The sequence below is a fragment of the Empidonax traillii genome, unplaced genomic scaffold, assembly GCF_003031625.1.
Source record: "Empidonax traillii isolate 1590-97213 ecotype Southwest subspecies unplaced genomic scaffold, ASM303162v1 scaffold15:size5535645, whole genome shotgun sequence".
Lineage (NCBI taxonomy): Eukaryota > Metazoa > Chordata > Aves > Passeriformes > Tyrannidae > Empidonax > Empidonax traillii.
Window position 1 is genome coordinate 4530473 of NW_020955208.1, and position 16212 is coordinate 4546684.

Genomic DNA, 16212 nt, shown 5'->3' on the forward strand with positions numbered 1-16212 from the left:
AATCCTCTCTTTCCTCTAATTAAAGATGTGGGAACCCAGTGGGAATTTCTTTGAGTCTTTAAATATATGGTTTATCAGTTTAAAGGTAGGGATTAGATTATATGCAGAAGTGTGCTCTGAGTTAAAGATTATTAGGAGAAAAAAATTTCCAAGCAATAAAATACAAGAGTAATCATTCTTGTGGCACTGGTACTTTGTCCTTGGCAGCGTATGTGCAACAAAATCTCAGAATCCAAATACAGTGATAAGGATGCAAATCATTACAGCTGTAAAGGAACTAGGGCAGCCAGGACTAACAAGTTTGAACTTTTCAGCTCAAAGGTGGGTCTGTATTTAAGAAGAGATTTAGCAGGTCTTAGCTAAAAGCTGTGAGTTGAGCAACACCGTCTGAAGAGTGAAAAGTGCAGTCGTCCCACTGGGTACAGTTTGGGCTTCCCTAACTGAAATGTAAGGACGTGGAATCATAAGACAGTCTCCAGAAAAAAACTTAAACTCTCCTATATATTTTACAGAGAAACTTTAATCAGTGTAATTTAAGAGGATTTGTTCAATCATAAGTAATGAAATACTCTGGTGTGTGATGATTATACCCCCATTGAAAATGTGGAGCAATTTACTGCTACTGCAAATAGAAGCCAAATCTGTTCAGCTGTTTGCCTGTGTCTGCATGTGGCAGGAGGAGAGGCAAGGCAGCATTTTCTCAGTCAGATGGCAGAAAGAACCATATTGTTGTTAGGGTTTTTTTTCTCCTCCTGAATGCTAATTAAATATTTGATTTTCATTTGTTTATTTATTTCCAGGGTGTGGATTCAGGATTTGTTCCCAGCGTTCATGATTTCGACAAGAAGCTTACAGAGGCTGATGCTTATTTACAGATCTTGATAGACCAGTTGAAGGTAACAGTGACAAACTGGTGTATTTGCTGTGTTGGGGGGTCTGCTTGCCAGGGTGGTTTCAAGGTCAGGTTGAAAGGAAGCTCAGCAGAGAGGGTCAGTCATGTTTGGTGCTTGGCATATGTTCTGGTAAATGTGGGATGCAGAGAAATCATCTGGCTGACCTGTGAATTGGAGAGAACACACCTTTTTTATATATGAAGTCTGATGACGATAGAATTTTTTATTTCCTCTTCACTTTCTTAGTTTGTTACATAAATTCTAACTTGTATTGAAATAAAGACATTTTTACTGTAGGTGTAAAAGTTAAAAGTTATGATCTATGGCCTTAAAATGAGAATAGTTCGAAGAGATTTATATAAAATGGTTTACAATGGCTGAAAGATTCTGTTTGATATATACCTGTACAGAAATGGCGAAGATGGGCTAAGATTAATTGGAAAACATAATTAAATCACTATGTCGCTCATAGCATTTTATAATCTAGACAAAATTTTATGAAGTAGTGTGTAACTGCAGCTGCAGATAGTTTTAAACTTCGTTGTAGTAGTGACAGATAATCTGTGCCTTGTCCTTGAGAGAAAACACTCTGTAGTAATGTTGTATAAACACAGTTCTTTTATACTTCGTATTTTAAGAATAGATGGGTACGTGAGAAACAACGAGGTCGTACCTCTGAGTACTCACCTTGTTGAGAAAAACAGTGCTTAGGACACTTTTTCCCATGACTCAGCAGGTGAAAATTGCTGTTGAGTTTGCTTCAGTTCTGCTGGCTTGGATTGTTTTTTTCCCCTGATATAATGTGCAAGTATTGCACGTGAGATAGTCAGCAAAAATTCAGTTGAAGGGTGGGACCAAAAATGAAGGTAGGGAAAAGAGATGGAAACAAAATCCAAAGCTACCCCGAGGAGACTAGCTGAGGAGCTGCCTCAGTCTCCCACTCTGGAGCTGTTGAGCACACCTCACTGACAGAAGGTATTTAAATCTTTACACCTTCTAATTGTTATTTCAGGCCATCTGGGGGGAGGGGGATAGGATTTAATTAATAATGAAAGGAGAGTCAATTTGATGATGGACAGAGACCAAGATCTCGGTCTTTTTTTGGAAGCAGAAATCTGCCCTCGAGGGAAAGGGAACACATGAGTAGGTTTGAGGCAGGCAGTGAAGAACTGCAGCTCCCTTCCTAAAAATTACATCCTCTTCTCTGAGCCAAGGGTGGGTGTGATGAACTTTGGAGCATTACCCTTAATCTTTTCTCTTCCTTGAACAACTTCAGGGTTACTTGTGTGTGCACCTCAGAGGCAACTGTTAACTGCTTTGGCTCAGCTTGTGTTAAAGGCACATACAAGCTTTTCAGTAAGAATTTGTTTCCTTTTGCTTAGCTGCATCTCAGATTCCATTTTTAAGAAAATAAACATAAATTAACACTGGGAAATCACTATGTGTCTTCCCAAAAGAAGTGCTTGCAAATCTGACATGACTGGAGTCATGTACCTGTATAACAAGGTACCTGGAAGGGTTGATGGAGGTTGAGGCTGTTTTGGTAAATGCTTCATACACCCCAAAGGTCTTTGTTGAAATAGAAGAAAGGCAGTTGGAGGTGTTTTGATGAGTGTCACTTTTATTACTGAACCTCACCTTTTTGTTCAAACCATGGTAGAATCATGCCAGGCTGAGCCGTGAGATTTGGTCTCTTGCAGGATGGGGTAGTGTGAAAAACGAGTTACAAGTTTGTTATATCACAAATGCTGTAAAGAAATATTAGAACAAAACTGCTTTGGATCATAATATCAGGGTTGTATGATTTAAGTACTTATTAAATGCTTTTGGTTTGGGAATTTCAGTGGGTTTGTATATGAAAAAATAACACTTCCAGTATTTTCACAAGTGTCTCTTTCTTTCAGCTCTTTGATGAAAAACTCCAGAACTGCAAAGATGATGAACAGAGAAAAGCAAGTACATTTTGTCTTAAATATTGCTTGTTTTGCTTCATCAGATGGGTTTGTGCATCAATTTGCTATAGTCTATAAAAATGCAAAGTACAGTTCAAAATTATTAAGTTGTAACAATCAGTTAAAGCAGTTTGAGTAACTGGTAACATTTGTGTTGTGAATAGGTTGAAAACAGAAATTTTAGTAATACTAGGTGTCATAATATTGAAAAGGATTTCAGTCTGGCAGAAATTATTACTCCTCTGCTATCCAACAACTGAAAGCATTTTAACTTAAATTTGCTATTTTCTAAAATACTTAAATGGATAAGTGTTTAATTTTGGTAGGAATTACTAAGGTATTCTGAAAAAAATATAAATAAGAATCATGTTTTTCCCATAGTCAGTGTGCATCCTGTGTAGGTCTGTGATTAATGTGACCCATGATGGAAGTCTGAGAGTACCATTCATTCACCTAAAGTGAGGATGCCAAGAATGTACTAGTGGGGAGCACTAATTTTTTTTAATGAGATTGTAATTCCTTAAAGTGTTGTGTCTTATTTTGGACCCCCTCCTGCTCCATTTCAAAGGCAGGTTTGTAGGCCTAAGTTCAAGCACTGTTCAAGAAAGGCTGGCACATACCTTTGGTGGTGTGGGTTTGGCACTAAGTGTTGTGCTGCTTTCAGATAATTAATTTGTGTGGTGTGGAGGAGGGATTCAACAACTCCTTATGAAGGGTTTATTACTGAGGGGTTGCTTTCTTTCAGCAAGTGTAGTAATTTCAGTGTCACAGAATAGTGGTGTGTCTCTTCCTAGTGCCCTCCCTCACTGTCCTGTGTGAAAAACAAACTGATGTTGTCTTGGTGTTCGGTTCCAGATTTGAAAACAGTTTGATATTTTCTGTGATTAGTTTACTTCTTTATAATGCTTGTGATTTTTTATGTGTTATCCATCTTGCCTGATGTGTTTTGTGGTGTCTTAGGGAATTCTTTCATGTGTACAGGCTTTTAAAATAATGTTGAAGTACTTCTCTGTCAGTGTGCTTAATCTGTGGACAATTGTGAGAGTAAGATCTAAAGATTTTATATTTCTCCTTCGGTGTGTCATACTGCAAAGACTTGTCCTTCAATTTTGACCTCCCTCCAGATGCTACTTTGCAGATCAGTCAGTACTTTCTTTTTCCCTGTGACAGTGCTCCTAATCCCTGGGGACTTGCTGCATGTTGTGCTGACTTCTTTCTTTATCCCTGCAAGGTATTATGGAACAGGCAGACTGACTTTTTAGAGAAAGCAGGAGGCTCATTTAGAAGGGGTCAGCTTCCTTTGGTTTTAAATCTTGATGAGGGTTGCTATTACTATAGATTCCATTTATTGCCTATTAAAAATGAAGAAGACTTGGCAAAGCACTTCCTTGATCATGTTTCTTCCTGTACTAAAGCAGCTAAGAGGTTTTTTGATATGATATTTAGCAATTTTCCTGTTTGTTTATGGAAGTATGTCTGATCATAAACCGAGTGTAACCTACAGGATACTTCCATCCAACCCATAGTTCTTTCCTCTGAGGAACCAAGATTTGGATATTTGAGTGCTAAGTGCTTCCCAAGTAGCTGTTCTGCTACTGTTAATGGCCAGGGATTTCAAACCTGAAATATTGTTTTTTCTAGTGCACAGAGCAGTGGATGAACTGGTGTTTATTGACAGAGCATTTGGTCTTTTAAAGGTGATGGTGTAGGATATAGGTGTTCTGAGATGCCTTGAGATCTCTTGGATCCTTCTGAGACTGGCAATCTCTTGAACTTGGAAGAAGGCAGTGCAGATGAAGACTTGATGGATTTTGAAGTGTAGGGATTATCATGAATTGCCTGTGCCGTGCTGCTGCTCCTGGCAGAAGCAGAGCCAGCAGTGTGTGGTGGGATCATACACAACTTGCGGTGCTGCCAGTCCTGCTCAGTGTGCTGGTGGGCTACAGTGTGTGTATCCAATTGTTTAGGAAGGAAAGGAAGGTGTATGAGCTCAGGGTGCTGCTTTCAAGGTGGAGGCAGGACCTTGCTTTCTGGCAGTGTTTGCAATGTTACTGCTGGCAACTCAGGTGAGCTTTTGTGTTCAGGGCTTGTGTAGCGATCTTGGCCACACATATTGGGGAGAATGAAACTGCAAAGCACTCAAGAGCATGAGAACAGCAAAGAGCTGAATATTTGCAGGCTGGAATAAAGCTGACACTACTTAGCAGGATTTGGGAGGGAAGTGTAGCCTGCTTAAGCTGTTTGGTTCAAAACAAGTGCTTTTTGTGAATAAATCCAAGATCTGGGTTGCGCCTTACAGATTTCAACCATGAGTCAGCTGCCCCTACGTGCCTGTGCTGCCTCCCTCTAGTCACATGATGGTTGAATGAGGCAAAAATCATGTTCAATGAGATGAAATTAGCCTTCTCAGTGATTCCATAAAAAAATCAGATGTCAAGGAGGTGCAATGAGCAGCAAATAGATGCAGTAGTTTTGGCAGCAGCAGCCTGCAGATTGATTAGATTAAATATGGCATGGGGCTGCATTCTGCAAATGCAGATCTGCAGGAAATTTATGTTTCATTTGAAAATACATGTATTAATTACCTAAAACAAGGGGAATTGTCTTATTAAAATTTTATCATCATCAGTTTTCAAAGACTAGGGATGTTGAAGAGGGAAAATTGTGATAAATGTTAGTAGTAAATGGTACTGTCTGATTATATTTTTTTGGGTAATGTTTTATCTTCCACATAACTCTTTTTACCTGCTTATGACTTTGCTTACAATTTTGTGTTGTCTAAATTATCAATATTACTTACTTTAAACAAGTGTAAACAAAAGACAGTAAGAATAAATTTACGAGGGTTGTTGCAGTGTGTGTACATGGCAGTGTAGTTCTGGACAGATGGTGAGACAAGATGGGATAGAAGCATTCCCATAACTTTTCCTGTAAACCAACTACTCTTGTAAGCATGAAGGTTTTGTTGCAGTGATCATCCACTTGTTTTTCCCTCATCACTGTCATATCTACAGTGTGTTTGTGTAAGATCTCATGTGGGCAGAATTCACAAACTTTATTTTGTGCCTGCTTACATCACCATTCTAGAATAACACTTTGCCATGAAAATCCAGGGACTTCCGTATCAGCCCTTGCTTAGCCCTGAAGAATAGGGCTGGTACTTCTAAGAAGGCTCTTCCCGGGGCTGAGTCTGTCTGTCTGTCTTGCCTGCGTTGTTCTCATGATGTTCTGCACAATATTCCAGTTCCACGTGCTGTGTTCTTGCAAGGTGGTCATAGAGCACAAATGTGAAAAACACTTGATCAGTGTATATTGTTATTACTTAATTTGGCCAGCTCACAAAGAATTCATTTCCACAGTGTTAAAAAAACAGTTGTGTAATTTGTGGAAGGGCCTTGAAAACCTGGCTGTCATGAGGTTTTTCCCATGTCGGATCTTCTGTGTGATCTTGGACAAATTACCCTTTTGTCTGTACCTGTGTGTAAGAATAGCAATGTCTTAGTATCTTGTTTGGAAAATTACAAATTGCATCATGTGGCCTGAGATCACTTTCATATTTTCATCAAAGATGATCTCACTGAAGGGAATGAGATCACAGTTTATTTGGTGTGTAAATACTCCATGACACGTTGGGGAAAAAATAGGTAAAGAATGATCAAAACTGCTACTATTGACTGTAAAGCTTTGAGACTGAATGATTTCCTTCAGCTGCATCATCTTTTATCTGAGAAGATCTGTGTGCTTGGGTGCCTTGCCTGTTCTCTTTTGGTGCTGAAAGGCTCAAAACTTCACTGCTGTCATATATAAAATGCCCTTTTTTTGATATGTGTCCAGTCTGGACTGGAAGGATAGTAGAGACACGAGAAACAAAAGCAAAGGAATTTTTAGCTGTTGACATATTCTCTGCTAGCAGCAAGAGTAAATAGAATATAACTTTGTGATGTGACATCCCTGATCAGCATGGTCCAGTCTTTCCAGTGGGGAAGTCTGAGGCTGGGTGCTGTTTGGCCACCTCTTGCCAATTAATCCTGAGGAAAATGTCCAGCATTTTCTGAGAAGACAGAACAGAGCATAACTGAAAAATTTCCCCCAGGTATTGACTGGGAGAATATCACTGCATTTGTTTTCTTTTTAATCCACAGATTGGGACTGTTCATTCCTGTAGATTTTTAGGTGTGTGTTGCTCCCTTATGGTGTGGAATTTGGCTTGCAATGCCCAGTGAGGGAAAAGATTCCTTTACACACTTTGATTATTCAAGAATCAAGGCGTTTGTGACTCAAGTCACATGAGACACTTGTGTTAATCAAAACAAAGAGGTCCTGGAATTGCATTAATAGAGGTTCAGTGCTGAGTCCAATTTAATAATTTTGCCTTCTACAGACAGAGCCAAGGACATCAACAGGATGCATCTGCTCCTGAAACAGGTCATGCTGATGTGTAGAGTGGCATGCAGATGCCTTTTGCATGCCTGAAGTGCAGTTCCACACAGGAAATATTTATGAACCAGTGTTTCTAGATAAAATTAAGTAGGCACATTTCCAGATGCACTTTTACTGGAGGCTTAGAAATAGCAAGAACACGTGTGCCCTGTTATTTTCTGTGATTTGTTTTAAACTGTGCTTAACTGCACGTGTTTATTGTGCTTGAATGATGGTCAGTTCATGTAACAGTGTTGAAATGTGCTACCATGCAGTACACTTTATAAGGATACAAACTGAACTTAGAATCTTCATGCTGCATTTCATTTTTGTTGGTGTTATGCAAAAAGGAACTGTAGATTTCAGTGGGTAAATGTGTGTAATGTCACTGCTTAGAAATTCCTAGCCTTGTCATCTTTAAGCTTTAATTATCAGTTGGACTTCAGTCTTGTCTTGAAAATTGTGTCTATATATGGAAATAGCCTTTAACGTGTTGGTTAAGGGCTTTTCCCCCTCCCCCAATGTAAGATTAAAATATTGTATTTATACAGTATTTAGGTCAAACCAGATGCTGGAAATTCTTTCTTTAACCACACTATTTTGAATTTTATTTTACAGAAAATTGAAGGTCTCAAAGAAACAACTAGTGTAAGTTTCTTTAAATTTTTATAATTTTTATAATATTTATAACTATTATTCTGAAATTCACCTTATTTTCATGGAAAAGTTTTTAAAAGTGGGAACCCATATTAGGTGTGGTGGCAGAGGCAGCCTGGTTGTGGTGCTGTATTCAGATTTATGTCCAGCACTTCAGAATCATGGAATAGTTGAGGTTGGAAGGGACCCCTGAAGGTCTTAGTCCAAGCCCATGCTGCTGGTTGCCCAGGACCAAATCTGGTTGGGTTTTGAGTAGTTCAAAGGATGGACGTTCTACAACCTCTGTGGACAACCTGTTCTAGTGTTTGATCGTCCCTAAAGGAAAAAAAAAAAAGATGTTTTCTTCTGTTTAAGGTGACTTTCCTGTATTTCTATTTGTGGCCATTGCTTGTTGTCCTGTCATTGAGCACCACTGAGGGGAAGGGAAAATGTGGGTTCTACAGGATTGAGTGTCCATTTAGTTCTCACCCACTATTTCAGCTAATATGCTATATAAACACTAACAAAATGTTAAAGGGTAGTAATGCAAGGCTTTTTTCTGTTGTTTTTGTTTTCCTAGAGCATGGTAGAATCAATAAAACACTGCATTGTGTTGCTACAGATTGCTAAAGTAAGTACCCTGTACACTATTTTGAATTTTAATTATACAGCATCAATCTGTTTGAAAACAATTGAAATCTAAAAGTGCCTTCTTTATGATCCAGGAGATAAGTATATATAAACCTCCCAGTGTAAGTTGATTTATGCTAATATTTTAATGAACTTTCTGAAATACTGAGTTCCACAGCAGACAGTCCTGTTAATGCTCGTGGTAACAGTCATGTTGGGGACATAAGTTTTCTTTGAGATAAACTTTCTTTTGCAGAGTTTGCTGTTAAACTACAGAAGAACTCAGACAAACATAAGGGTGACAGGATAGAAACTTAAGAAATCTCCTCTTTCTACTTCATTTAATAACGTGGCTAACAACTAAAAAAAGGAAAACATAGTGTAAACAATCTAAACTGGTTTGGAAAGGTTTGTCGTTGGTCTGAAGTTCATGATGATGTTGGAAATTCTTGAAGTAAGATTATATTATTAGAGAATGCAATATGGGTAATACACTCAAGCTTTTCACCTAAATGTTTTGTTAGTTTTTAAAATTTAGTGAGATTTTGGATTTACTTTTTTTGTCAAGTTCTACCCTTGCAGGTTTAACTTACTATATTTAGGATATGATAATTCTGAGCTGCTGACTTATGTCTTGTGACCAAAGTGAAGGGAGATGGTATTTTGCAAAGAAATTAATTTATGGTACTTTCAGAATTTCAGGCTGATTTAATCAGAACACATTCTGATTTATCCAGAAATAGGCATGGGCTCTTCATGTCGTCTAGATTAACTGGTTTTTGTAGCTTTCAAATGCAATGCTGCTGTTTGTCTTCATTCAGGATGCCAGATATGTTGTACAAAATTTTGAGCACAGTGAAAATCGAAGTATTTAGAATCTTAGAGGATCAGAAGCCATTCACTAAAACGATCAGTGCCTGTTTTGTGAAATTCAAATTTCATATTAGTAATTTAAAAATTACGAAGGGCCTGTTTGTTAGTTGACAGATTTGTACAAAACCAAAAGTATAAGTAGTAGGCAGATTGAAATAGTTTTGTGCCACATGAATTTAGAGCTAGAACAGTTTATTTAATGTGCAGTGATACTACTTAAATCCTTCACTGTAGTGGCAGCAAGAGAAGCCTTGCAAGGTACTTCATAATTTGCTGTTATTTAGTACTGGGTATATTTAAAAGTGTTTTATCACAATAAATCCAGTAGACTATGTGTTGTTCTTTAGGGGTTTGGTGGAGTCAGTTGTAATATGCCAATTTTCTTAGACAACTGTGTGTGACCTGCTGCATTGAAGTAGCTGTTGGAGAAAATAGTGTGCAACAAATTACTTGCTCATTTTTTGTGCATTACTATATAAATTAATTTAATAGTTCTTTCACAAGGGTTTAATTCCTATGAAGTTTTACGCTTTCTTTAAAAAGCTCTGCTAGGTAATTAGCAAAAGTGAAAGTGCAGAATTATAATCTGCTTGTAAGGTTCTTGATCAGAGCTGGTAATAGGTGGCTGTGTTAGCTTTCTTTTTTCTAGAGAGTATCAAATCCTATTTCTCCTATGTGTAAGTTTATTAGGAGACAGACAGATAAGGCTGCTTGACTTGCCCTGATGCCAAGGGTATTTTGAAGTTGAGTTGTTCAGGTGGTTTGCTGATAATGGACAAAACTGGGAGTGGCAGATGTAGTTATTTTAGATCAGGTTCAGGATTTACTGCTCCAACTGCAATGTAAGTGTAAAATTAGCTGGAGTTTGGTCCCCCAAAGGTGTTAACACTTGCTTTCTGTTACACTAAATCAGACCTTGAAGTCCTCCTTTCAGCACCAGTAAATATTAATCGGTGTAAATAGATGAGCTTATCCATAAAGGAGAGGGGGTTTATTGTTTGGGTTTTTGCCAAACCATATCTAAAGCTATTGTGGAGGTGTTGAACAGAAGGTGATTTAAATGGGTGGCTCATGCACAGCTTATGAGAAGATGCTGACCTACATAAAGTGAAAAACACCCTCTATAAATTTTCCAACTACTTAACCTTTTTTTCTGCTTCATCTCTTCACATTCTTTCTCTCTCTCTCTCTCAGGCAACTCTGCTTGTTGACTACGTGACAGTTCTGTTGTCATTCTCTCCCTACCTTGTCTATAAACTGTACTGGTATCTTGATTTCCTGCTGCTGTAGAAAATGTATAATTTGGGGGTTTTTTGGCAGTTTTGCAAGCTGTGTATGATGCTTTCTGTATGTACAAGTGTATTGTGCCTGACTGGTAGCTTTTCTGTTCTTCAGTATTGAACCTTTTAAGATTCTGCAGGTTTTTCCCCAAAGCTGTAAGGCAAGTATGGCTGCTGACTTACCCTGCTGAAAGTAAATTCTATTAACACCACCCTGTACCCCATTTTTAATTCTACAGTGCCTTTCTCATTAGGAGACAGACTTGACAATTACCTTCTGGTTGCCGGTGTGCCTTGATATTGTTACCACTTCTCTGTATACTCAGAACACTTCTCTGTTCCAAACATGCAGCCATTTATCATTTGGATGATTTTGGTATAGTGAGTCAAAGCTGAATTTTTTGTAGTTTGAGTTTTGTTGTGTTTCTTCTTTTTAATTGTGTGTTTAGTTGATCTGTTTCATGGACTTTGAAACAAGCCTGCCTTAGGATTTGAACAGTTAAATTTTCATTAAACTTACTGGTGAACCACGTGTGTGATGATGCCACTTGTACTGAGGTGACTCACGACATTCTCAAAGTAAAGCAGTAAATCCCAGCCAATTAGGAATGTGTTATAACACATACATTGCTTGTCAAAAAGCAATCACAATAATCCAAGTGGGATGGACAGGTGGAGCATTTGCCCTGTGTTGTCCCCTTCGTGTGTGTGGCAGCTGAAGGTGTCCAGCTTTGCTGATGCGTGTGCTGTAAAATGCATGTGATGTTCTGCCAGTGATGTGGTAAACCTGCCTTAGAAATAGATGTGTTTTACGAAGCAGCTTCTATAATTTAGATGTTTAGCTGGGCATCTGTGCCTTCTCCTTCTCACTCCATCATTCCTGGCAGTTGTTCCTGCCCAGTTTTGTGGCACCTCTGCCTTCCTTACCTTTTCCACAGTGCTGATGGTGCATTACTGAGATGGGGTAGCAAGTGTCAGTACCAGTGCAGCATCTTCGTGGCTTATTTCGTAGGTCTTAGAGATGATAGCACAACGTGGAAATTTTACGTGTTGGAAAAAAAAAAAAGTGTTTTTTGAATCCAGTGTTATTTTTCCTTCCCTGTTTGAAAATTTGCAACGTAGTGGAACTCTTTGCTCATGGTGTCATTTTTATCATGGGAGCCTTTCCTTAAATGTCACCTAGCAGACATGGAATTTGAACAGCCTAGAGCCAACTATATAAGCTAAGAAATAATGTTGAAGTATCAAAACATAAATATGTGCCAAATTTCTTAATACTGTTTACAACTTTTTTTTCCCTCTTATTCCTCTTAGCTTTAACAACTGGAAAGCCAGGGAAATAATCTGCAGACAAGTCTTAAGGTTTACACTGGGCAAACTTATGGATTGATACACTTATTAATATGACCTTTGCAGCAGGAGGGAAGAGATATGGCTTAGTGTTCCATAAAATTTATCCTGTTGCTTCTACAGTGTTAAAACTATGCTTGTTATAACTTGGCTGCTGCTTACCTAATTTCCCCTGATGACAGGTGTTTTCCATACACTGCCTGCTCTTTCCCATCAACTTCTAGGCAAAAAAAAAAAAACCACCCCAAAATCTGGGATTTTAAGTAAACTATAGTAACATTTTAAAATCTGCCAAAAATCCAAAGTTAAAAGCTTCTAACTTACCAGGGCACATCTGCCTTTCTCAAGCAAGAAGTGCTTTTGAAAACTTGATGGGTGTCCTGAACACAGCAACAGAACTTGATGTTTCAGGGACTCATTGTTTCTGCAGATCCTATTTGGGGTAACTTTTAGCTATTTGGTAAGAACCCACATTGTAAAGCATAATTGTGCTCTGCAGTGGAAAATGAGTATTTCTGTGGACAGGCCCTCAGAAAATGCTGATCTTCAGAGGTGCAGGGACTATGTGTGAGTTGTGTCTTTGAAGTTCAGTGGCTGGATCACATGATGAGGAACATTTTATGGCTGAAAATGTAAACATTCCTGAGAGAAACTCGCTGTTCTCGCTTAACACAGAACTGATAAGTCATGCAAGATTGTTATGTTGATGTTTTTAACATTTTTTCCTTAAGGACCAAAATAATGAGGAGAAGCACGCAGATGGACTTATAGTAAGTTTAAATCTAATCTCTATCTCCCTTCAATTCTGCAGAACATGTGAACAGAGACCTGAATTTCCACTCACTTTGCAACATGCTTCTTCCTTTCTCTAATTTACTGCTTCAAGTGTCTTGTTAAAATTCCTGTTGAGTCCTTAGCTCCCGAGGTTGGCTAACACCCTTGTCTTTAGAAAATAGAGTGGTCAGTTGTATATGGAGTGTCTTAAATGGCAGTGTTGTGACTGAACACTCAGATAAAAATCTGCCATGTGAACAGATGAAAGGGAATTTCTGGTATAGAAATAGTTTTGTGTTCCATCTGAAGTATCTTTGTGTAGGAAATAGATGTGTTCTCTGTGTGCTTCGAGTAGTTTGTGTTTTCTGCAGTGCTGCTCCTTTGATGCAGAGTTGTGTTTTGTCTGTCTAAGCAGTGTTTCTTCTTCAGTAGAACTTCTGCATTTTTAGTGTAACTTCTGTCATTTTTGGTTTTGGTCACATGTTATTTCTCTTCCTTCATTCTCTTCTTGTCACTTGAGTACATTTCAGATACTTTTAAGAGGAGATTGGTTTCAGTGAAACATAACTCTGAAAATCACAGTGTGTTTTCATTACAGCTGACAGCATTTCCCAGGCTTTATTTGTCTTTCCATTACAAACAGCTTTAGCAGTAGGGTTTTCTGCTATTAACTTTGGAGTGAAGATGCGCATTCATATTTTGGTTTCATGCTTATTGTAAATAAGATGATTACCCACCTACCATGTGAATAGTCCCAAAATTCAGGTCTTAATGTGAGGGCATAGGCTCTGTGATGTGCCCTGGGAAAGAGAAGTCATGCAGGTGGACACTTCCACGGGCAGAGGTGACCTGCAACTCAGAAATCCCAGACAGATATTACAACTTCATGTGGTCTGAATTTGATTAACCACTAATTTCATTATCTGTGGGTTGGCTTATTCTGGGGAGGGAAAAAAATATTTCTGTAAGAATATATTAACTGATGCATCAGTGATGATGAAGACTAAAATTTCAGTGCTGTGGAGGTCAAGGTGAGCTTGGGCTAAAGGTCAGGATCTCACTTGAAACTTAGGCAGAAACATGACCAATGTTTGATACTGTGGTGGAATGACAGATTTGCTTCTGTGTGATTGTTAAGCTGTTATTAAACGCAGAGTAGGAAACTTCCAGGTCTTCCTTCATCTGCTTCTAACCCACGAAGGCATCCCCCAAAATATCCAACAAGAAATTCCAGTTCATGTTGCAGTATGGGGAATTGTTAAGGATAAAGTTACAATCCTACACACAAAATCAGTGTTACTGGGTTCTTTCTTTCCTTTATCACACCAGTGTTCTGGATAATTAATAATAAATGATAATAAATAATTAATAACTAATAATGCGGATTATTAGTTTCCCTAAAAAAAGGAAAGAGATAGCAATAGCATCCTGTGTATCATAGGACAATCTTGATTTTTAAGGCTTAACTCTGAAGATGGGATCGTAGTTTTAAACTATGAACTCTGTGGGACAGGGACCTGTTGCATGCATAATTCCACAAGCAGGTGAAGTAATGTTTAAGTGACACTGATTTTATGCTGGAACACAGTGGAGTATCAGCATATGTACAGGATTATTTGTGTATTGGTTAGTAACACCAATGAAAATGCAGAAAGCTATTTTTAGGCCTTTTTTTTAATGGAGCTTTTGTGGAGATAAATGGGATAATAGGTCTGTTTTCAGTTAAATAAATCCTGTGCTATAAAAAAAAAAATAATAAAACTCTTCACTGACTTTTAGAATCATAGAATATCCTGAGTTGGAAGGGACTCATGAGGATCATTGAGTCCCAGCTCCTGGCTCTGCACAGGACAGCCCCAAAAATCACCCCATGTGTCTGGGAGCATTGTCCAAACGTAGGATGAAGTTCAGAATTACAGTTAACCAGGAAAGGAGGCAAGAATGAAGTCTGCCTTTTGTAGGAAAATGGGAGGAGGAAGGTTAAAATGAGCCCATTTCTGTCAGTCTGAATGCAAATAGAAAATTGAAGACTAAAAGGAGGGAAGAACAGTTATAGATGCTCTTCTGTTTTAAATATTGATCTGCAAAAGAAAATAGAGATCAACATATTGACTAAATTGCCTAGCAAACTGGGGCAGAGATTTTCACAGTTCTGACATAGATGGAGGGGCTTTAAACTGCAAGATGTTTGGAAAAGGGTTTCATGTTCCTTTGGTTCAATTAACAACCCGTAAGTTCTGGTTGTTGTGTGTAAACATATATAACAAACAATGTTTAGATGATGTATTGAAAGACCTCACAGTTTAGATTTCCAAGGGGCTTATTGAATAAAACCCCAGGCCATACACTGAAGTCAGTGACTTTTGAGTGTTGAGTTGACCTGGTGCTTCATTTTCCAAGTGCCCGCATTCAGAAATGAATTGAAATGTCCTCTGTGGAGCTGCACTGAACACTCTGAGCTTGCTTTGGGAAGAATTTTGGCAACAAAGCCATTTCATGGCTGTAAGCATGCTGATGATTCTTGTTTTGATTTATGGGCTGATTTACTGTGGTCTGGACAAATTAATTTCGGGGAAAAAATTCTTTTAAAAATGCGGATTACCTGTCCTAATTTTTGCCAGATGATTTGCATCTAACTTCCCACTCTTTGCATGCAGTATTTATCAATGGCCGTTGGAAGGCATACCAGAAGCTAGAACTTGAAACAAGAATTCCTTATAGGACTGCTTCAGATCTGTAGCAAGCTCAATTTAGTGCCAAATCCGTGCGAAGAATCAAAATATTACCGCTTTGAAAGTATTTCTCATGTCCTCAACTGTCAATTTTTGTTTTGCTTTCTCTCTCAGGAGTTCGCTCTTCTTGCATTTGGGCATTTCTCGTGCTCACAATGTTCTTGCTGTCTGTGCTTTATTTTATTTGCTTTAATTGAGGGGGGATAAAAAAAAAGAGGTGTTTTACTTTCCGTTGCCTCAGAGCACCATCAACCCGGTGGACGCCGTTTATCAGCCCAGTCCCTTGGAGCCGTCGGGGATCAGCGCGATGCCTTCCCAAGCGGTCATACCTCCAGGTAGGGGGGGCAGGAACAACCCCAGGGCGAGTATTTATGAGCAGAGGAGGTGTAACTGCAACCCAGACAGAGAGGGGACAGGTTCTGCGTCACACAGGCACTTAGTGCTGCACACTCACCTCAGTGGGGCGGAGGAAGGGGAGGGAGCGGGAGGGACGCGGAGCTTCCTTGGCCATCAGGTAGATCTGCCTCTGATGTATTTCACTTGCTCTGAGTTACATTTCTAACACACTTTTTTAGAATAAATGAAACCACACTTTTCAGAAATATAAATGCATTTTAGCTAAATAACTGCTTTTTTTTTAGATGCCACCTTTTCTTAATAAAAACAGGAGCGA

The 16212-nt window shown here is 38.6% G+C and overlaps 1 protein-coding gene across 6 annotated transcripts in view; it reads left to right on the plus strand.

Annotated features, from left to right (window-relative positions):
• The window catches only part of OSBPL9 (oxysterol binding protein like 9), a 57882-nt gene that overhangs the window by 32210 nt on the left and 9460 nt on the right, over positions 1 to 16212 (plus strand). For 5 of the 6 annotated variants that reach the window (XR_003572422.1, XM_027894277.1, XM_027894287.1 and 2 more), the window contains 6 exons: positions 801 to 896; positions 2798 to 2845; positions 7883 to 7912; positions 8481 to 8531; positions 12765 to 12803; positions 15781 to 15874. Coding sequence is in view for 5 of the 6 variants with exons in the window: in XM_027894277.1 (XP_027750078.1) it covers positions 801 to 896; positions 2798 to 2845; positions 7883 to 7912; positions 8481 to 8531; positions 12765 to 12803; positions 15781 to 15874 (358 nt within the window). In the remaining variant the exon portion in view is untranslated. The remainder of the gene's footprint in view (positions 1 to 800; positions 897 to 2797; positions 2846 to 7882; positions 7913 to 8480; positions 8532 to 12764; positions 12804 to 15780; positions 15875 to 16212) is intronic. The other variant, XM_027894298.1, reaches the window with a different exon arrangement.